At 45.6% G+C, this 22217-nt stretch overlaps 1 protein-coding gene across 3 annotated transcripts in view; it reads left to right on the top strand.

The window, feature by feature from the left end:
• CLEC16A (C-type lectin domain containing 16A) overlaps positions 1 to 22217 on the top strand; it is a 654120-nt gene that overhangs the window by 218991 nt on the left and 412912 nt on the right. For 2 of the 3 annotated variants that reach the window (XM_078663154.1, XM_078663156.1), the window contains exon 10: positions 16489 to 16717. In XM_078663154.1, the coding sequence (XP_078519280.1) occupies positions 16489 to 16717 (229 nt within the window). The remainder of the gene's footprint in view (positions 1 to 16488; positions 16718 to 22217) is intronic. The other variant, XM_078663155.1, reaches the window with a different exon arrangement.

Below are 22217 nucleotides of genomic sequence, written 5' to 3'. Positions count from 1 at the left end.
TCTCTTTGCTGCATGAAAAGAAAAGGTAAACACAATATATAATGTCCACAATGTTCATGACAACAGTAAGGGGTACTGTAAATTCAAAAAGGGAATAAAAAAAAAAAAGAACTCTTTTATTTGTCCTTAACGCGCGGTCGAAGAAAGTATCGACTTCTCCCGGGTTGAGTCTGATCTTCAAACAGTGGATTGGATGGCGAAAGAGTGTTCGATTGTCCAGGCAATTGTTCAGTACTTGTATTCCCCAATGTTGAAGGAAAGGAAATTGTTTGAGGGGAATCAACAGGGGTGTCAGATAACACTGAAGTGTTCCCTATGGTCTGTGCTTCGCTAAATGCGACAAAGCGCTGGGGAACGTCCGTTTCAGACGAGGAAAAGCCTTTACGTATCCATGTGTCTGCCGGCAGAGGAAGCGGAACCTTCTTGGTGTGGGTGGCATGCACCCAGTGTTTCCGTCCCTCCAGTCGAACCGCCGTCCTCGTTGCTAGTAGCACCTGGAAGGGTCCCACAAATCTCGGCTCAAGATGGCGTTTTCGTCCGAAATTTCTAGTGAGGACCCAGTCCCCTGGTTGGAGCCGATGACCAGGACCCTCTGTTTGTGACGGCAGAGCCTCAAAAGACCTGTTGATGAATCAAACTCAATTTAGCAGTCAGATCATATAGATAATCGATTAACATTGGATATTCAAGTCTGTTCAATTCTTTAGGCCTTGGAACCCCCCAAATGTTCGCAGGACGGCCGAACACAATCTCATATGGGCTAAGCCCTACTCGAGAGTGTACAGTAGCCCTGGTCGATAAGAGCTAGAGGCAAAGCGTCGGGCCATGATAAACCAGTTGTTGCCTGAATTTTAGCAAGTTTTAGTTTCAGGGTGCCATTGTATCCTTCCACCAAACCCGCTGACTGAGGATGATTAGCACTATGACATTTCTGGGATATTCCTAAACCACGACACACACACTTCATCACGCTTCCCACAAACTCACTTCCGTTGTCCAACCATACAATCCGAGGCATGCCGTACCTGGGGAAATACTCTTTGAGCAGGATTTTAGCTGTGGATAGGGCAGTATTATCCTTAAGAGGGTAAGCTTCAATCCATCTGGAGAATGCACAAACCACGACTAAAACATACTTCAAATTGTTGCATCTCTCCATGTGGATGAAATCTAACTGAATAACCTCAAAAGGATATGTCGGGGGGGCGAAATGGCCAGGTGGAGTGGGAGTGCCCTTTCCAGGATTATGCATCAAACATACCATGCAATTCTTAACCACTCTCTCTGCACATTTAGTAATCCCATCATTCTTCCATACAGGAGACAACAACTTGCATATGCCCTTTGAGCTAATATGTGCTGTGCCATGGGCCATTGTAACAACAGCAAGCACATATGCATCCGGTAACATCCATCTCTGTTTCTCTGACAAATCAACCCAACATCCATCCTCATCTAATTTTCCCGTGCTTTCTTTCCACTTAGTCTTTTCCATTTCAGTGGCCTCATTCTGTATTTCCTTCACACTCTCCACTGTGTCCTCACACATACTAGTTTCCGCAGGCCATCTCACTGAACTTGTGACATACATTCGATTTGTCAGATCTTTCGCTGTCCCCTTAGCAGTTTCATCTGCAAACGCATTACCACGACCAACATCGTCTGTCACTTTTCGATGCGCACTACATTTAATTATGGCCACCTGTTTAGGCAACGTGAGTGCATCTAAAAGGTCATTCACAAGCTGTCCATGCTGAATCTTCGTGCCATGCGATGTTAAGAATCCTCTTTCTTTCCACAATCGCCCAAAACTGTGTGCCACACCAAAAGCATACTGACTGTCTGTAAACACATTCACCCGCTTTCCTCTGGACAACACACAAGCTCTCGTCAAGGCGACCAACTCAGCTGCCTGGGCCGAGTTCTGACTCAATCTCGCAGTTTCCACAATCGTACTCAACGTCACTACAGCATACGCAGTCGTCACATCACCATTCGGTAACTTAAAACAGGAACCGTCAACATACAAAGTACCATCGGGATCTACCAATGGAGTATCTTTTAGGTCAATACGACCCTTCGTTTCTTCTTCAGTTCTCAGATAAGTCATGTGGTGCTACATCACTTGACTCCGTGTTGATCGGCAATAATGTTGCTGGATTCAACACATTACACCTTTTTATCCGTATGTGACTAGCCAGTAACGTCAGCTCATACCCAGACAACCTTGCGCTCGTCAAATGTTGAGTTTTCGTTCGGTTCAAGAGAGTGTCAACTGCATGCGGAACCATCACCGTGAGCATATTATCCATGACCAGACCTGCGGACTGTCGAATGGACGCTGCAGCTGCCGCTGTTGCTCTTAAACAACTCGGCAAAGCTCTAGCTACTGGGTCTAAGGTCGAAGAAAAATATGCGCAGGGACGCTGTTTGTCACCAAATTGTTGCGCCAGAACACTCAACGCACAACCATCCCTCTCGTGAACGTACAGTGTAAACGGCTTACTGTAATCAGGAGTACCTAACACAGGAGCCGAACACAACGCATCACGTAATTCAGAAAAACCTTTTTGACACTCTTCAGTCCATGGCAAAGGAGTCGGAACATTCTTGCACGTGAGAGCTAACAATGGTTTCGCCAATAGTGAAAAATTTGGGATCCATTGTCTGCAGTATGACGTAATACCTAGAAAGGCACGTACATCTCTCTGAGTTTTTGGCACAGTCATTCGGGTAATTGCTGCAATTCTCTCTGGGGTCAACCTTCTCCCTTCTTTTGACAATAAGTGACCTAAGTAGGTTACTTCTTGGCAACAATATTGCAGCTTGGAAGGTGACACCTTGTGATGTAAGTCACATAAATGCCGCAACAACGATACTGTAGCAGTTCTACAAATATCTTCGGTATCAGCAGCTACCAACAGGTCGTCAACGTACTGAATCAAGGCTGCGCCTGCCGGTAATACAAATGAATCAAGTTGACTTTTAAGGGTTTGACTGTAGATCGACGGGCTCTCACAATAGCCCTGTGGTGCGCGTTTCAGTCTAAAACTGCGACCACCTAATGAGAATCCGAATAGGTCTCTGCTTTCCTCAGCAATCGGGATACTAAAGGAAGCATTCTTTAGGTCAATCACTGTGAACCAGGAGGCAGACACTGGAATCAAGGTCAAAGTCGTGATATCAGGGACCACGGGGTATTGTGGAATCACAATTTTATTTACTTCTCTCAAATCAATTATGAAACGATACACAGGAGGTTTAGATGGATCAGTGCGTTTTAAAATGGGTAACACAGGACTATTACACACATTTCCCCTAGTTTCTTCAACGACATCCTTTTCGATCAGATCGTGTACAATCGTTAATAGCGCCCGTTCTCCCTCAATGGAGATACGGTACTGTGGTATACGTGGCAATCGCACATATGGTTTCAGCTTGATCGTATAAGGTGGGATGTCCAAAAGACCCACATCATTGGGACCTGTGGCCCATAGAGACGCGGGAAGGGAGCTCAATTCCGGCGGGAGTTTATCGATCGATAAGTACATAGGAGAGATTACTCTCCGACCTAATGTAAGCTCCACTCCTTCAGGAGAGCAATACAATGTCGCATATAACCGTTTTAACATATCCAAGTCCAAAAGATTCTCACCACAACCAGTAGATAGAATCAATGGAGCCTCCAACTCACGAGGACCAATAGTGAGGGGCAAAGGGCTGGAGACAGGATTGCTAACCGGGGCGCCAGAGAATCCAACGGAAACATTTGTTAAGCCGGACAAAGGTGAGCCAGGGAGTTTCGAATGCATGATGGAACTTTTCGTCGCACCAGTGTCTAACAGAAAAGGCTCAACTACGCCAGATGTAGCAACTGCGACGTAAGGCCCACTCTGATCAACCGGAACTGATACTACTCCCTCTCTCTGTCGGTGGCTGTCCTAGTAACGATCGTTTACAACAGTCTCATGTTCAACGTAATAGTCGTCCGCGTAATACTGCGCCGATTTATCGGACCTTACATTTCGCTGGTCAAAACAATTATTTGCGTCCGAGGACGTATTAGGGCGCTCAGTCTGATTTTGAAAGGCACCGCGACCTCTACCTCGAGATGCTTGTTGAGGACCACCACGACCCCCTCATGCCGACACACCATTAAGGCGGTCACGCAAAGCTGGACAATCATATTTTATATGTCCCTCTCTTCTACAATATGCACATTGGTTATACCCAAGCATAGATCTAAAGTCAGAGGAGTCAGGACGTGACTGTATTCTGGAGGATTGTGATTGTGGTCTATATTGCTGTTGCAAATCAGTGTGATTTGAACGCGGAGGTTATGCCTGCTGCAACAAAACCTTCGTTTTCAGCTCCTTCGTTTTCTTATCTACACGATCACTTTCTTCTTTTTCCCTATTCTCATAATATTGAGCCGTCGCTAATATCTGTGCAGTGGTTGAAACAGCCCATGCACTTTCTGAATTTTTCAATTTGTTGCATAGTTCTGGCAACAAATTCATCACGAATTTGTCAACAAACAACCGTTGGCCTCCCTCAGTGCTCATATCCTGACCACTATGATCGACAAATGCCTCTTCGAATCTAGTAAAGAAATCAGAGACACTCTCGTCCTTCTTCTGCTTACAAGCTGCTAATTTATCCCAGTTTACCCTCATCGCCGGCATAAGCGTTTTCATGAACGTAATTATTCTCTGGGGCAGATCCGAAATTACCTGCTCAGGCTTAGCCCCACCAACTTGTCGGCCATCAGCCGCTATTATTGCAGCCCAATCACCGCCTAACTCATTCGCATGATTTTCCTGACGAATTTTCGCCCAAACGGGCTGTGGTACAACATTACCGAACAGCATGTCGATGTCGGCAAGGTTCATAATAGTAGCATCTACTAATTGAGACAACTCCTTGTAGTAACCCGCCGGATTCTTGCGTGGATCAGGCAAGGACTGTTTGACTTGTAAGACTTCTGATCGCTTCCATGGGAGGTGTATCCAAACTCTTTGGAAATGTGGAAGGACCGGAGGAGCAGCACCAGGATCACCTGGCATCCATACTGGCGGAACCTCCCTCATAGGATACTGACCAGGAGCCGTTTTCCAAGTTTCTAAGTCGTCATCATTAAATGACACGCTAGAAGGCACTGTGGATCTAAACGATAACAATCGCTCTAAGGCACGTCGTACATCGCCACCTACAATCATACCGCTCGAAAATTGACTCTGAAGTTCAATCATATCGGGCGGTACGTTATCTAAATTGTCATTATACCATTGTTCCCTCAAAAAGTTACACATTTCTTCGAACACGAATCTCTGTGTCGGCTCATTAAACTGAGAAAACGTCTCGAAAACCATGCGTGGGGGGTAGTTGGCAGGATGTCTTATCCACCTACGTGCCATTGTCACTAACGTCTCTTTCTCCCTTCCACTAGGGATCTGACTCCGTCTTTGGGGAGTTTCAGAAGTATCGGATGGAAATAACTGACCAGAAAGCGGTGAATAAAGGGTAGCAACAGTGTTAGGGATACGATTACGAACAGAAGGAGAAAGAAGAGCAGGAGCCACAACGTTTGAAGTGAAGGCAGACACAGCAGAAGCAGGCAAGGTAGTCGGGGTGGCAGGGACAAGAGGCTGAGAGGGTACAGGCAAAGGAGCAGTAGGAATAGAGACAGGTGGTGCGACAAACGTAGGACCAACAACGGGCTGACCCGCAGCCGCCGGAACAACAGGAGGGACAACAGGAGGAACAACAGGCGGAACTACAGGAGGAACTACAGGGGCCGTAGCACCCTGTGCATAAGGGGGTGGCGATTTCATCAAATACGCTAACAGGGGATCCTCCTTTGAATCCTCTTCTTTCTTATCCTGACTAGTTGGTAAAACCGGATAACATTTGTCTATCCTCATATGATGTAATCTAGTAGAAACTTCTATTTCTTTTTCTTCTTTATCTCGCTGACATTGTTGTACAACTTGCATTATCGGAACGATACCTTCTCTTTGATTCTTTTTAAGCTGTTTGATTTCTTTCTGTTTGGCCTCTTTACGCCATAACCGAAAGGAATCAAACATAGCTGGCCTAGCTTTCCTTTTAAACAGCTTAGCTTCTAGATTATCTAAGATCGTGAGGTCAAAACTTCCGTGCGGTGGCCAACTAAGGTCACCATCTTTTTTCGTGTAACGGACCCAATATTTATTATATATAATAGGGCCCACACCATGTCGACTATAGAGCTCATATATCGGAGTTCCAACTGGAGGTATCGGACACGAGTCCTCCAACCGGGAATCCTTGTTGCAACATTTAAAGAAACCAAGAAAACCACTATGGCTAGGCATCGTGCACACTAACCTAGTATCAAACTTCAAGGGTTACCGAAGCACTAATTCTTCGTGAAAAACAAAACCCTCGGTTTTTGGCAATTGCAATTGTCAAATAACAACTAAGGACCAACAACTAAGAACCACAAATGCAATGGGACCATGCAATACAACAAAGCTTCAATAAGCTGCAACAACCACTAAGGACTGGGAGCGACCCACAAATACTTAACTGAAAATACAATGGCGTCACCCGGAAGGCCCGTCTATCGTCTCGCTTGTACGAAAGGTCTACGCCAGGCGTCGAAAACAGGTCGACAGTCAGGGCATCAGTCCGTCGCAGCCGTCAGGAGGCGGGAATCTTCGCGGGAAAAATCTTCGGACCACTTATTTCGACAACCGGATCGATGAAGCAGGGTGCACCTTTTCCTCTGAGATTTCACACGAAGTTCCTCACAATCGTCAGGCTTTGGACCGGTACCGCCGATGTCGCCCCGCGTTGGGCGCCAACTGAAGGACTGGGCTATTTAAGGCCCAGCGGTGCCAGGGAACAACACCTAAAACCTTCGTGGGATACCTGCTCTGGCGCACTAAAGACAGAGACACGGGAGACTTCCTTGGGCGTCAAAGATCAGCGTTTATTACTGCAGGGGGGCAAAAGTCACAAGAAGTACAACAGCATGTAGGTTCTGCGAGTCTGCTTCCAATTGTATTTGTGGGTCGCTCTCTTTTATACAAGATTTTGTCATTGCACAATATGTAAGCAAAAGGCTACAGCTCAGTTCCCACAGTAAAGTTCAAAAGGATCGCTTTCATGTATTCAGAACCCCGGAGCATAATTACATTAACATCACCAGTTCCATCTGTGAAAGCACATCTTCCCACCATTAGGGGCATTCCACTTGAGTTGTAAATAAACAAGAGAAAGAGACAAGAACAGCTGCAAGGAAGTCAGACAACAGTAGAAGAAAAGGGTGTGAGGGCAATATCGGAAGCATGATCACAGAATCAAAAGGATTCGATCCTTGTGTATGCATGGCTGAAACAATAGACCGCCATGGCAGGACCATCTCCGAGCGGAGGCAACTGCTTTAGCAGTGTCCTCCCCCTACTCATAAAAGACGCATGAGAAAGCATATGCTTCTTCCGTGAAGCTTGGGAACAAAAGGGTCACGATGCGGGCAGTTGCCTGTTCGCTGACTACGTGAGGGCAAGGAACAAAATGGATGCCGTATCTAAAATGGAACCCGAGGGTTCATTGGAGAAACCTGTAAATGAGACGAACTCTTCTGAGTAGCATGACGAAACCGCGTACACTTACTAAACTCCTCATTTACGGTTCATAGATACCACACTCGTCCATATTCGGCGATGCCCAAAACGTCGTAACGATTTTCACGGAACCTCATAACCCTGAGAATCCCTTTCAAGTACACCTATGCAGTGAATGTTTCTCCCTTAGGATAACGTCACAGCGTTCGAGGTCATGCCTCCGGTCCGACAGCTGTGGTTTTCTATTGTTTTGCCTTTAAAAATCTATAACGTCTTAAGGGCTTACCTGATTCCTATGATCCTGGTGTCTAAAATTCTATAAAAATCTGTGTTATTTTTAGGGCTCGCCTGCTGATGCGCTTCAGCGCATAGCTGGCGAAGCTCTATTGTGGCTTAAACAGAGGTTAACCACCACTGGCGATTCCACTGGCGATTCCTTCAAGTGCATGTGCTTTTTAGGTCATTGCGCTTGCGCAAGCCCTAAAAAGCGCGTGCACAATGCCACCAGCCGCCTGCCTGCCTGCCTCGCATTACCACATCAAAGGCAGCCCTCCGAGCGCATTTCTCACCCCCTAATTATTCACGGCCGGCCGGCAGGCACATCAAAGGCTGCTGCTGCCGTGACTCGCATTTCTCCTCCCTCCTCCCCTATCACTGCCCAGGCCGGCCGTACTTTCTCTTTACACGGGCGCCCATTCCTGAATCACTTGAAATCTCTCCACATTATTTGCATTTTGTTAATTAAAAAAATTAACTACAACACAGCGTTGCACATTTTTCTCGACTTCGGAAGGATGAGTCCCAATCTCATCTGTGCAAAGTGTTGTAATGGGATTATTGGAGAGTTAGAGAAACGTGCTCACAATACTTTTACGCGATGCTTGCTTCATTCGGCATTATGCTCAGTAGTGGATCGGATACTTTAATTTATCATGTAGGTCTCCGCTGCCAAAGAAATTCCACATGCCCGACGGCGTCTCTATCAGCCACACATGAGGCAAGGTTAATGTTGATATTTTACCGGACATAAGACTGTATCAACATGTACATGTTGCTGCGCTATGTTTACTGCGCTTTTCAAATAATTTGCTGCGTTTTAACAGAGTGCATCCAAAATATAAGCTGTATGTCTCACTGCTTGTTAAAGTTTTCAATTCTTCTCTACCTTTCCAGAAATTTTCGTTAAGTTGTCTTAAGTGCCATTAATTGGTCACCATCACCGCCCAGGCCGGCCGTACTTTCTCTTTACACGGGCGCCCATTCCTGAATCACTTGAAATCTCTCCACATTATTTGCATTTTGTTAATTAAAAAAATTAACTACAACACAGCGTTGCACATTTTTCTCGACTTCGGAAGGATGAGTCCCAATCTCATTTGTGCAAAGTGTTGTAATGGGATTATTGGAGAGTTAGAGAAACGTGCTCACAAGTTACATTTTTATGCAAATCATCTGAGTAAATAAACAATAGCATGGTGCCGTTTGCGTCCTTGACTTGATCTGGTTTTTATTTTTATTTTGCTATTATTCTCACAAAGGCTAAGGTCTGCCTACTTTAGTATTAAGTGCTATACGTCGCATAAGCAACAGCTAACCATTCACTCACCCACGCAACGCCACTCACCCACGCAACGCCACTCACCCACGCAACGCCACTCACCCACGCAACGCCACTCACCCACGCAACGCCACTCACCCACGCAACGCCACTCACCCACGCAACGCCACTCACCCACGCAACGCCACTCACCCACGCAACGCCACTCACCCACGCAACGCCACTCACACACGCAACGCCACTCACACACGCAACGCCACTCACACACGCAACGCCACACACACACGCAACGCCACACACACACGCAACGCCACACACACATGCAACGCCACACACACATGCAACGCCACACACACATGCAACGCCACACACACATGCAACGCCACTCACACATGCAACGCCACTCACACATGCAACGCCACTCACACATGCAACGCCACTCACACACGCAACGCCACTCACACACGCAACGCCACTCACACACGCAACGCCACTCACACACGCAACGCCACTCAACAACGCAACGCCACTCAACAACGCAACGCCACTCACCCACGCAACGCCACTCACCCACGCAACGCCACTCACCCACGCAACGCCACTCACCCACGCAACGCCACTCACACACGCAACGCCACTCAGCCACGCAACGCCACTCAGCCACGCAACGCCACTCAGCCACGCAACGCCACTCAGCCACGCAACGCCACTCAGCCACGCAACGCCACTCAGCCACGCAACGCCACTCAGCCACGCAACGCCACTCAGCCACGCAACGCCACTCAGCCACGCAACGCCACTCACACACGCAACGCCACTCACACACGCAACGCCACTCACACACGCAACGCCACTCACACACGCAACGCCACTCACACACGCAACGCCACTCACACACGCAACGCCACTCACACACGCAACGCCACACACGCATGCAACGCCACACACGCATGCAACGCCACACACGCATGCAACGCCACTCACGCATGCAACGCCACTCACGCATGCAACGCCACTCACGCACGCAACGCCACTCACCCACGCAACGCCACTCACCCACGCAACGCCACTCACCCACGCAACGCCACTCACCCACGCAACGCCACTCAGCCACGCAACGCCACTCAGCCACGCAACGCCACTCAGCCACGCAACGCCACTCAGCCACGCAACGCCACTCAGCCACGCAACGCCACTCAGCCACGCAACGCCACTCAGCCACGCAACGCCACTCAGCCACGCAACGCCACTCATCCACGCAACGCCACTCATCCACGCAACGCCACTCATTCATTTGCAAAACGAAAAATGTCAAACTCTTCTATTGCGAGACCTATTGCATTTTCAATGCTTGTTCTAAATTGGTCACCGGTTTCTTCTTGAGTGTGTCTCATGTATTGACTCTGATGTGTGCAACAAATGCCCTCTAATAAGCCTAAATTGCTCGCCCACACTACCACAAAGAGAGCAGTTGGGATAATTAATTTAAGCCCTGTAAGCCAATAAGAGTTCTTTGGACTTTCTACATAGTATACCTCATTTTGGTGCACTACATAAAAAGCCAGCTTCCTACATTGGTGGATCAGCGGTGGGGTTCAAGACTTTGCATTTGCAGATACCGCTAGGTCAATAGGTGCTTACACAAACAACCCCACAATTATCTTTAGTCAAAAATATTTTTTGCAAATGTATTCGATTTTATTTTTCAAAATTGTCTAATTTGAACTGTTAGGGCCTTGTGTTAAGTCTTCCAGTCCACTGTATCAGAGATTTTTAAAAAGGTGTACTGGTCAGTTAGGCCTTAATAAGTTTTTTAGAATTTTTTTGTAGATTTTGTAAAACGATCCCAACTGTACTAAACATGTCGGACCCAGAGGAGATTTTTTAGGACCTCAACCTGACCCCTTACTGCAGCTAACTGTGCAGTATTAAGGAACCCAGGTGCGGCTGGTCCATTTGGGCTTAAGGGCCACGCCCCTCCACCATTTCCCCCCGTAGGAACAGTGTTTGTCAGGCTGAACAAAAGTCAGCCTGACACACTGTTCACTTTCAGTTTAAGCAGCCAGGAGCCAGACATGGGCATTTAGCCCTGGCTCCTGGCTGCCTGAACTGAACTTTGCTGGGCTGAGAAAGTCAGAGCTCCGGTGGGAGTCACGTTCTCAGCTCAGCAAAGATTGCTGAGGCCCTCCCCTCAGTGACAAGGGGTGGCTTCACCTGGGCGCTTCAGTTTTAAGCCCTGAAGCGCCCAGGGTCGAGTGTCAATCAGTGACACTTCATCACAGAGTGGGGTGGGGTCAGTAGTCTCACTGACCGTATCCCACTCTGTGATGACGTTGGGTATGCTGCCTTCCCTCATTGGCTGACCTTAGGTCAGCCAATGAGGGAAAGAAAGTGAGAAAGTGATGAGGTACTCCCACACCTCTAAACTCAACCTCAAAACTGTAACTAGAGGGTCTGCCCCTTCTACGGGGGTGGGGGGGAGGGGGGTAGGTCAGGCCACTCGGAACAGGAAGAAGAGCTGGATGAAGAAGACCTAGTCCTTAAGAGACTAGCCAGAAGAGCAGCCCTTCAGGCTAAAACCCTGGCCATAGAAAGAGAAAGTCCTATGGTCTCATGGAGTATACCCTGATTAAAGGCTGTGGACTCACCACTGAGGAGTACAGAATTAAGTTCAGGGAGACTCACAAAACCTCTAGTCAAACCTAGGTAGACTTTGTTCACTTCTCAATCAAGACACTAGGTGACTGGTTGAAAAGTAATCGGGTGCAGGATTATGATGGGGTTTATAATTTGAATATGAAAAAACACTTTTTGACAAACTACCTCAGACAAGTTACACCAGGATCTGATAGATTCACCTCTTTCTAGTCCCAGAGGTCTGCTGAGAAAGCTGATGAGTGGGTAAGGACCAGGGTACCGAGAAAGTCCAGGAGGGTCGCCTCAAAAAGCGGGGAGGTGGTAAGCCCACCAAAGAGACTCTCACAGTACCCCAGATCCATAAAAAGAAGGAAAACCAACCCCAACCCCACTCTAGCAAGCAGAGGCAGTGTGGCCCAGGGCTTACAAAGCTGTGGATAATAGTGCTGACAGTCAGAACACAGCCTAAGGTCACTATAGAGTGACCCAGCCTGTTCAAAGAGTGTGATTAGCACTGGACTGTGCAGTGTAACTATAGGGAAGGACTCCTCAGATGAAGAGGCCCTCATTGCAGTTAACTGGGAGGCAGAACCAGATAGTAAGCTGGTGATCCCTGAGGGTAGGAGTAGGCACTTCCACTCCATTCAGGTGAATGGGATCCCTACCACAGACCTGAGAGAGACGCATCATTCACACCATAGTGGTGACCAGGTTGGTGTCCCCAGATCAGTATGTGCTAGGAGAGACCAGGAAAGTGAGGGTAGTCCCTAGGGAGGTGACATTTAGGACTGTATCCAAAGTACCCCTGGAGAGGTAGAGTACCCTTAGCTGACATAGGTGGTGGTCAGTCCTGACCTCCCCTTAGATTGTATTCTAGGCAATGACCTCCCAGAGGTTGGTCTAAACCCAGGTGGGCTGGTTTCCCAGGGCTCCTCAAACCCAAAGATCTTGAGCATCCAGTCCCTACAGTTAGGAGACTGGAGTCCAAATAGTAAGGGAAAAAGAGGAGGAAAGAGAAGCCACACTAAAAGAGAGATCCAGTGAGCCAATATCCTTCTGACCCAGTTGGGATGAAGTCCAGAGTTGGCACTGGTAAGGTTTCTCCTGTTCCTAAAGAAGTCCTTAGCAGTCAGGCAGCTGTGAAGAACCAGGGAGCTGTCCCTGCTCTGACAGATGGGAGAGTGTAAGAATGGTGTCTGCCACATGGTGTGGTAGCTCCCAACACTAAACGGCAAGGGAGGTTCCAAGAACCCCCAGTTGCCCCTAAAGCAGATCTGCCACCTGTCAGTGGAGAGCTTAGGGTGTGGCTTTGGATAATGACATCTGTCAGTAGCCTCTGAAGGGGTGCTGGCTTTCATGGCAGCACTGTACTTGCCATAGAAAGCAGACCACATGAAAAAAAGCAAGTTAGACCCATGACCCTGTTGGTCATGGTGGGGTAACTCAAGTATGGGTAACCTCTTTTGGTAAGCTAGGTGTTGCCTTAGCAAAGATAGGCATAGGAGAGTTGGGCACCTCACTACCCAGGGCAAAAGGGGAGGAAGAAAAGGGTCAGTCCTAGTGAAAGTTCACCTTAAAATGGGTCCAATCACTGTGGATATTGGCCAGCTCCCCAGAGACAGGGCCCTGAACTGTAGGGTGTAAGACAGATTAGGTCCTGCTATAGTGCAGCCAGCTTCTGTACTTTTCCCCTGCCTGAGATGCCACGGAGACTCTCCTAGGGTTGGACTGAGTCACCTTGTGTGTTGGCTAGGGAGGGAGGGGGGGTCGAACGCTAGACTTCTTTGCAGCTGTTCCCCCAATTTGTGACCCTATTTAAACTACTAGATGCTGGTTTTTCAGCTCTGATAGTGCACTGAAGCCTGCTAACTAAGCTCCAGTGTGAGTAACCTTTCCCCCTAAACTGACAAGTTCAATTGTAACACAATTGGCAAAGACTTAAGCACCTTTCTAAATCCCTAGTAAGTGGTACCTATGGGTACTAAAGCCTGTCCCTATGTGCTGCAACATTTATTATGCTACCCAAAGGTACCCACACAAATACTGCACGCTGCCTGCCATTGCAGGATGAATGAAATGGTGCAAACTATTTTGAATACACATCATGGCACACTCCCCATGTGCCAAGCCCATGCAGACTACATATACTGTAAGTAAGTCACCCCTACAGCAGGACGTAGAGCCCTAAGGATGAGTGGGTTATATGTGTGGACATATCTGCATGGGCAGATGTGCCCCATTGATATCTGGTTCTATTACCACGACATTGCAAGTGATCAGGAAGCCATGTTAATCATATGTACTGGGCATTTGGCATTACGAGTTACCCAGCTACATTATGGCTTTACTGAAAATAATGGTGTTTGGTATCAAACCCATTGTCTTAATAAATCTACACTGGTGCCAGTGTTGGGTTTATTATGACATGCACTCAGAGGGCACCTTAGAGGGGGCTTCTGAAACCTACCAAGCTTCTAGTGTGCTGGCTGACTGAACTCTTCCAGCCTGCCACTACAGATGAGTTTCTGACCGCCTGCAGGTGAGCGCTGTTCCTGCTCCAGAGGAAGGTGTTCACACCTCCCGCGCAGGATGGCTAATGATTTAGCGTATCAAGGCCAGAGTCTTCAAATTCTCTACCACCTTTGATGTGCGTCCCTGGCTTCCCCCAGACCTGGGAGATGCCACCCCCTGCCCTGAGGCCCATTTAGCACCAGGAAGGGTGGGAAAATTAACTAGTCAGAAGTAGTGGAGGGCGACCTGAAGTGAAAAACGAAAGAAGGGTTTCACCATCTTGCTTTTAGTGGAACTAAAGGTAGTCTGGACATTTTCTCCATAGTGTACCTAATTTTGTTGCACTACCTAAAAAGCCAGCGTCCTACATACCTGTCAAAGCACTGATGTGACTATCAGATTTTGGCACTTCCAAGATAACTGTAAGTTGAAATAGTTGTAAATGACGTCTCAATACTGATACACAATATCCACAAAAGCTTTGTATTTTTGTGTGCATTGGTGGTATCTTGTTTTGCCTTCTGAGCTGAGTGGTCTTAAATGGGAGGACACGTGTTAGATGGAGGTCAGCTGTTAGAGGTCTGGTTCATAAGCCTCCCCTAACCAGTCTCCTGTAATAGAATGATGCTTAAAGGACTGGTGTGTGCCATCTTCACTTCCATCAGTGTCCTGGTAAGTCTCAAGCCGCAAGGCATGACACTGGGACCAGCCACAGGGTATAACACTGGAACACAACTTGCACCTAAAGAGTTGCAGTTTTGAGATGCATGGGCTTTTGCATCATAGACCCATCCTCCAACATGCCCACTAGCTCCCTTCCACTATTTACTTACGTTCTTCCATTTGAGGATATGCTGATATAAATGCTCTGGAGGTCAGAGCCCTGAGATTCCGACCCCTCTCGGATACCCCAACAGAGAGGTGCTTGGTCCTCCAACATCTTCGAGGGGAGACTCCGATTTCAACATATGGGGAGAGGAGTTGGCCTAACGGCTAGGCGGTCGACCTCGAATCTGGGGAACTGGGTTCGAGGCTCTGCAATGATGCTGAACATCCTTGATTCTGGGCCAAACACGTAATCTCCCTGTGCCTAACAAAAATGAATGTTTCCTCATGTAATGCAACTGGTGCTATGTAAAGCGCTCTGATTCCCGATTCGTGTCAAGTTTGCGCTATTTAAAACTCTGTAAAAAAAAAATTATAATATATTCTTTGTTTCATTTAGGTCTACAGGCTTATAGGCGGTGCCACTGGAACTATGTAATAGTGGCTGACCAAATAATGGAGCAGGGTTGACTAAATTATACAACTAGAACTGGCAAATTATCTGACATAAAGTGACACATTTTGTAACAGTATTACTTTATTATTGGTACACCTGTTAACCCTGTCTGGGCAAAGGTTTCACCTCATTAGTGCCAATTTAAGACTCAAATATAGCAAAAAGCAAATAATCAGTGACCATACAACCTTTGCGAAGGGCCTTCTAATATGTGGCCACATATATTGCTGTATTTTTAGCAACATTTGATCCGTTTGAGCTAGATCCAATCTTTTTTTTTATCTGCAAATTATGCAGCAAATTACAGATTATGGGCAAAAAGTATGGCAAATCCATAAACTTGCCGACAACGGAGTGGCCGCAGAATTGCATAATATCAGTGGTCCTGCTTATTGGTGAATTCTTTACTTCCTTGGTATTCACTATTTGACTGCTAGGTTCTTACCATATTGGTGTTGATAACAGGACCCCTCCCCGACAGAGTTTCTTTTCCACGATTGGTATGAATGAAACAATGTGGAATCTTTGGTGCAGAAACCCTCAGACAGGTGAAGAACATCGATGTTGAACAGCTGTTAGAGTGCACTCACTTCTTCCTACCTTCTGTGCTTGTTTTGTCTTTAAGTCGGCCTCTAAACTCTTAACAGTTATATCAGTTGAGACCAAGAGAGCAAGCATATCACATTGCATTGTAGAACTGTATGCAACCAGTATACAAGCCTATCGCTCAAATGTGTGCTATTGTTAGTTTTGTTTTAAATGACATGAATGTGAAACAATATGTAACATTCCTACATTGGTTCGTTTAGCAAAGTTTTCTGAGCACAGTCTTTACGTTTCTGTAGGCTTATAACAAATAAACTTTCATACAAACTTATATAAATTTGTAGGCAAAAACAACAGTGAGGTGCTTCACAAAGCCCCCAGAAACACTGGAGAGATCACTTGAGATTAACAAGCATAAAGGCAAGAAACGGTTGCAAAAAAGACCAAATTACAAAAATGTTGGGGAAGAGGAGGAAGATGATAAAGGAGCAGAGGATACCCAAGACGATCCCGATAAGGCTAAAGGTACTGAGGGTGGTTCAAAAGGCATCAAGACAAGTGGGGAGACTGAAGGTGAGTGCACCAAATAGTGAACCAATTTTCTTTCATAAAGGTCCCAGATCTTTTAGAAAAATTATCTTCATCTAAATTTCAGTTTTTTTCATCCCATACATCTTCTCCATATTGTAATTTTTACTTGGTTCATTTTAAAACCTCAGCAGATCATTAAACAGTTGTAAATGTTTCATGATTCTGCTTACATTCATATAAGTTACCCTGAAGTTTTGGCCTTCTTGTTTTTCTTTATGGAGTATTTTTGATTGCAAAAGTGTCTCTCCATGTGCTCAAGCCTTCAGTCTTATAGTACATTTATGGATACCTTGGATTGATGATTATTAATGCCTGTTTTCTAAAGGTACTAATTTGTTTTCCCCATGCATTTCATTCATTAGGCATTGTTATTGAATATATATTCCTGTACTCCTGACATCTTTAACAACCTTTTAGACACCGAGTGAGAGTTGACCTCTATTTCTACTCAAGAAAAAAATACCTCTATCCATGTTTTTGGAGTTGTGTTTTTATGCTCAAAGCCTCTTCCTGGTGGAGAAAAAAACCTTATGTCGGACTCTTAGTAATACCTTATGATCGTTCCTTCTGTACTATGATAAGAGAGACTATTGTCTCTTCAACGTTTAGTCGAGATCTGTCAGTGTAGCATTCTAGCCTTCCCTATGCAACAAATCCATATCTGTCTGGAAACCCTTAAATTCTCAAACGCTTTAGTGGTTTTGGGTTATCTGTTTCCCTTATGGGGCTATACATTCAGAAAATAGACTGTTACAAATATATGCAGGACATTAAGGGCAGCAATCACGAGAAATTGCAATCTCTGTAATTTAATCCATGTTGTGAACTTTTTTCATATTTATTAGGGAGAAATATGCCTTCAGGTTTTACTAATGTTGGTAGAAGAACATCGGTTATTGTCCTTTATTGTGAATACATTTGTTATCCCTTTAAGGCATTCTAGAAATGTAGTGGAAAGCACTGGAAAATCTTCTGTGTTGAATGCATGAATGATTATTTGTTAAGACGATGTCCACAAATGCCATCTTGGCGCTTAATTGATAAGGTCTGTGTGCCGTCCAAAGAGTAAGTGAAGCTAGTAGATTAATAAAGTCCTTAATGGTTTATGAAAGATAGCAAGTTTTGGAGTGTTCCACAAAGACAAAGGGAGTTGATTTCATAGTTTTGGAGCTAATCTAAATTAGAGACAAGTCCTTTAACCCTAGGATTTCTTTGGCAGTTGTAGAGAGGCAGATCTGAGTCTACACCTTGGTTGAAAATGGGTGATCTGGGAACTCAAGTTGCTGTGAGCCTTGCCATGAAGGATTCGATACACCAGACAGATAGCATACAATTCAGTTCTACAAGCAACTAGCATCCAGTGTAATCTATGCTTGTTTGGGACACAAGGGTATGTTTCTGAAGGTCAACCATAAGTCTGACAGCCCTGTTTTTAAATAAGCTGAATCCTCCCTATGTTCCTATTTGAAATCCCACATAACCGTCACTGGCCTAATTTGGCTTGACAGGATAGCAGTGCATACAACTAGATTTCTTATCTGCAGAAGAAATGGAGGAACTTTTTTCAGTCGTATCAGATTAGTTAAGCTTGCTGAATAATCTGACCTTCCAAGAGGGAATCCTTGTAAAGCTGGATGCCCAGATCTGTTGCAATGCAAACAGGACGAGAGGGAGCACACGTTTGACTAGGCCAAAAAAAAACGAGCATCCCAAAGATCACCTGTACCATAAATTAATAATGCAGACTTGTCTGCATTTACTTTTAGCATGTTACAACCCATCCAGGCCTGTACTCCTAACATAACTATAAAACGTCTAGAAGATCTTTTTGTGGGTAGTCTAACAATCCGCAGTGTCATGTTCTGTTCTGAGCTGGAGGTTCTGTAGATGGCAGCTTGTGAGTTAGCTGGTGCTGTAGGACCACACTTTGCTTGTGACAAAAATAATCCTACTTTCTTCATTGCTGTGGCAAGCATTGTTATTCAGAACATTTTAGTGAGATCTTTTGAGGGTTTTCATACTATGGAATGTGCAGTTTGGAATGACAGTTCAACAGGGCTGCCCACATGACGCAAGGTAAGTGCACTAACGCCGTGTGACCATCCACCAGTAGTACAGCTCACCTTCAAAGCAGTGATAGCACTCTTGCAGAGATCAGTGATCATGAGGCTACAGTTGATTGGTTAGAGACTTACCAATATCCAGAGAGGAGGCACATAAACATCATGAGTACGTTTCCCGAGTGGAGGATGGAGGGGCAAGCTCTGGTAATGGTGTGGATGAATCCTCCAGTAAGAGGAAAGAGTATTGCCAAGCAACAGTCTTCAGAACATCACAGAAAAAGTACAAAGAAATTAAAGTTTTGTTCACAAAGAATGATCATAAACTGGTAACTGTTAAAAGAAAAAATGAACTCATCGCAGTGTTCTTAATGTGAGAGTGTTAGGCTGCACTCTGGTTACTTTGAAGATTAAATAGGACAACAGAGATCGAAAGTGGAAGTACAGTCATAATACCATCACTTTTTCTTCCAAAGCTGTACCGCCTCCCATCCAGTGGGAAGATTGGCTAGAGAGTTTTGAAAATGTCTTATAACCATTGGATGGGAAAGATTTTTGATCAGGCTGTAAGAAAGTGCTTCTGTAAAGAGCCTTGGGAAATCAAGGGCAACACATCTTCAAATATTAGCCGGTTGCTGTGAAACAGAATAGTCATCCAATAACCGATGTGTTCAAGAAGGCCAAGGCTAGAATGAAGACGAGTTTTGTCAAGAACATCCACATAGATGTGACTGTTCACAAATGTTATAATCAAACACAGAAATCGAATGAAACAGTGCATAAGTCTGTATTCCATGTATAGTAGTTATGTATTAAAATGTCAATTTGGCAAGGTGATAGATGAACTAATTAGAGATTAGTTGATAGTCCAGTGTTGTAGCAAAAAGATTCAAGAGATGTTATGGGCAGCTAGAAATCCCTCAGCCAAAAAGTACCTTTGCAATAGCTAACAAAGTTGAGGAGTCTGATATTGTATGAGAGAGATGAGAAAGATTGCTAGTATGAAATATGGGGGGTGGGCTATTTGTAGTTGTGAAAAACAAAGGTTCTGGTAAATTTGATAGGGAAGAGGACATGCGTGCCATCAAGCACAGCTGCTGAACATAGGTGCTATGATTCAAGAAATTCTAATACAGGGAATGCTTGGGGAGAAGCAAGCCTTTAGAGGGTGCCACTGGTATGGCAGCAGTTTTCATAGCCTAGACCTGTAGAGTTGTTTTGCAATCCACAAGTAGTGAAAGAGATGTGGGAAGAAGGTATATTTTGCATGGGTGTGCACTGAAGGAGGTCTAGGTAAATTGCAACATAAGGTTGGCGCACCTGCGCTGATGAAGGAAGTATCAATATAGTGGATTCCAATCAAATGAAAATAAAGTATAATGATTAGGGCCTTTCTTCCTTGGGAAGTTGTAGCTGCTTACAGTTCATACTGTTTTACAGACTTTGCACCCTTCATAGATGTAAAATCCTTGTATATCATTTGTACTGTTCTTTGACTGCACAAGGCTATTACTTAAACTATCCTTTTATGAAGTATACCTTTGAAAGGTTACCTGAGGATTATCTCATATAGATTTATACAAGATTTCATCAGTCTTAAGGACTTGCCAAAATGTTATAAGACATCTCTTTGTCTCCCATGCCTGGGTGCCGAATGAGGTTCTAAATTTCACAGGTTGATCTTTGGTCTCGTCTTTTACCTTTGGGATCAATAGGCCTTCCCTTTTTTGGTCTCGCGACCTATCGATGCGCGCAAGCGCATCGAGCGGAGCGAGAATTCAAGTAGGCAAACTGCTCGTGAAACCACCAGCTTTTTGCTGGCGTTTTCATGAAGTTCACGTGAAAAACGTGAACGCGCATCAGCCTCCCTCCCTCCTAATTGCATTTGCCGCACAGCACATCAAAGGGCTTCGCCCAGCGTGCGCTCTGCGGCTTCTCGGCTTCTCCTCCCCTAATTCTTGGATGGCCGGCCGGCACACAACCTTCCTTGGATTTCTCCTCCCCCTCCCCAGCCAGCTTCCCCCAGGCCGTGTTCCCTCCCCTGCTACCCCATCCTCACTCATCCCTCGCACCCCCTCCTCCTTCTACTTTTAAACTAATCCGGTTCTATATTTTTGACGCTTTTCTTCATAACGAAATTCTTTTCGATTCCTAGTTATTTTTATTACGCTTTCCCCATTTTCACCTCTTGCCTACTTGAACTGCATTACTAACAACAGAAACCATACAAAACGGCAACAATAGGTAATAATAATTGGAAACCGGTTGACGTTTTCACTGACGAGGTAAACCACACCAAGGTTCGTTCCTTTTTAAGGTGCTGATTATTTTTATTTATTTATAAACTACAGAGACTTGTCAAAGCTTTCCCTTCCTTTGAATCATCGCATGTAATGCATCTCTGAACGATCTGTGTGAGTCATCCCGGCTTTGCAACGCTCGAGCGCCTCTGACCGAGTTTGTGGCAGCGATGAGTCAGAACTGCTTCGGCAACTCCGCATCAATATGTCACTATGCAGCCTGCATTAAAAACAAGCATTGGCATAGCCAATAGGTCTCGCTTGTGGGACCTTATAAGTATTTAGTTTTGCAGCACAATATCCTTGTTGCAACAAGGATATTGTGCTGCAAAACTAAATACTTATAAAGTCCCACAAGCGAGACCTATTGGCAATGCCAATGCTTGTTACTTTTCTCACTTTGGTACATGCCTGTTCAATCACTTTAGAGTGATACCCGATTTCTTTAAATCTCTGTTTCATGATTATCATTTCTTTTAAAAATGACTCATCTGAGTGTGAGAGAGAGCCCACCACTGAGACCTTAGAAGCCACCTACTCACCGTGCATAGACCCACTCTCCTGCGAGGGAGTGCCAAAACCATCGCAGAACTGGAAAGGAAAAGAAAAAGAAAGGGTTAACCTGTTCCTCCCAGACTTTCCCGTACAGGAAAAAGGAGGATCCAACCCACAGAAAAAACAATCAGGGACCCGTTGCATGAAGAAGATAACGATGTCGTCACATCTAGGCTGGAAAAGAGGAGGCTGGAGTCGAGGGACAGGGTAGGGAGGCGCAAAAGGATGCCACAACGGGAAGCCCAGGAGGAATGCTGAACAAAGAAAGAGGAGAACCAGACAAAGGCATGCAGGACAGAGACGAGATGCCAGAAAACTGGAGCGAGGACTGGTGGACTCCCCCATGAGATGCGCAATTTCCGCCGCATTTCAGGGGTGCTGCGGCACTGGCGGTCAGTGATCCAAATCGGGATAAAACCGAGCAGTAGTTTTAAAACAGGGAAGTGTCAACACCCTGTGGGGAGCGGGGTGGGTAAGACGCTGAAGAGCTGTAATTTTTTGTGTGTGTGTTTTGCCACATTGCTCTTCATAATTGTTGTTGTGGTCCTGACTGGTATCCGTTTAATG

This window comes from Lissotriton helveticus, chromosome 10 (genome assembly GCF_964261635.1).
Source record: "Lissotriton helveticus chromosome 10, aLisHel1.1, whole genome shotgun sequence".
In the NCBI taxonomy this organism is placed as follows: Eukaryota; Metazoa; Chordata; class Amphibia; order Caudata; family Salamandridae; genus Lissotriton; species Lissotriton helveticus.
The sequence above is the reverse complement of the archived record's forward strand: the minus strand, read 5'-3'. Positions and strand labels throughout refer to the sequence as shown.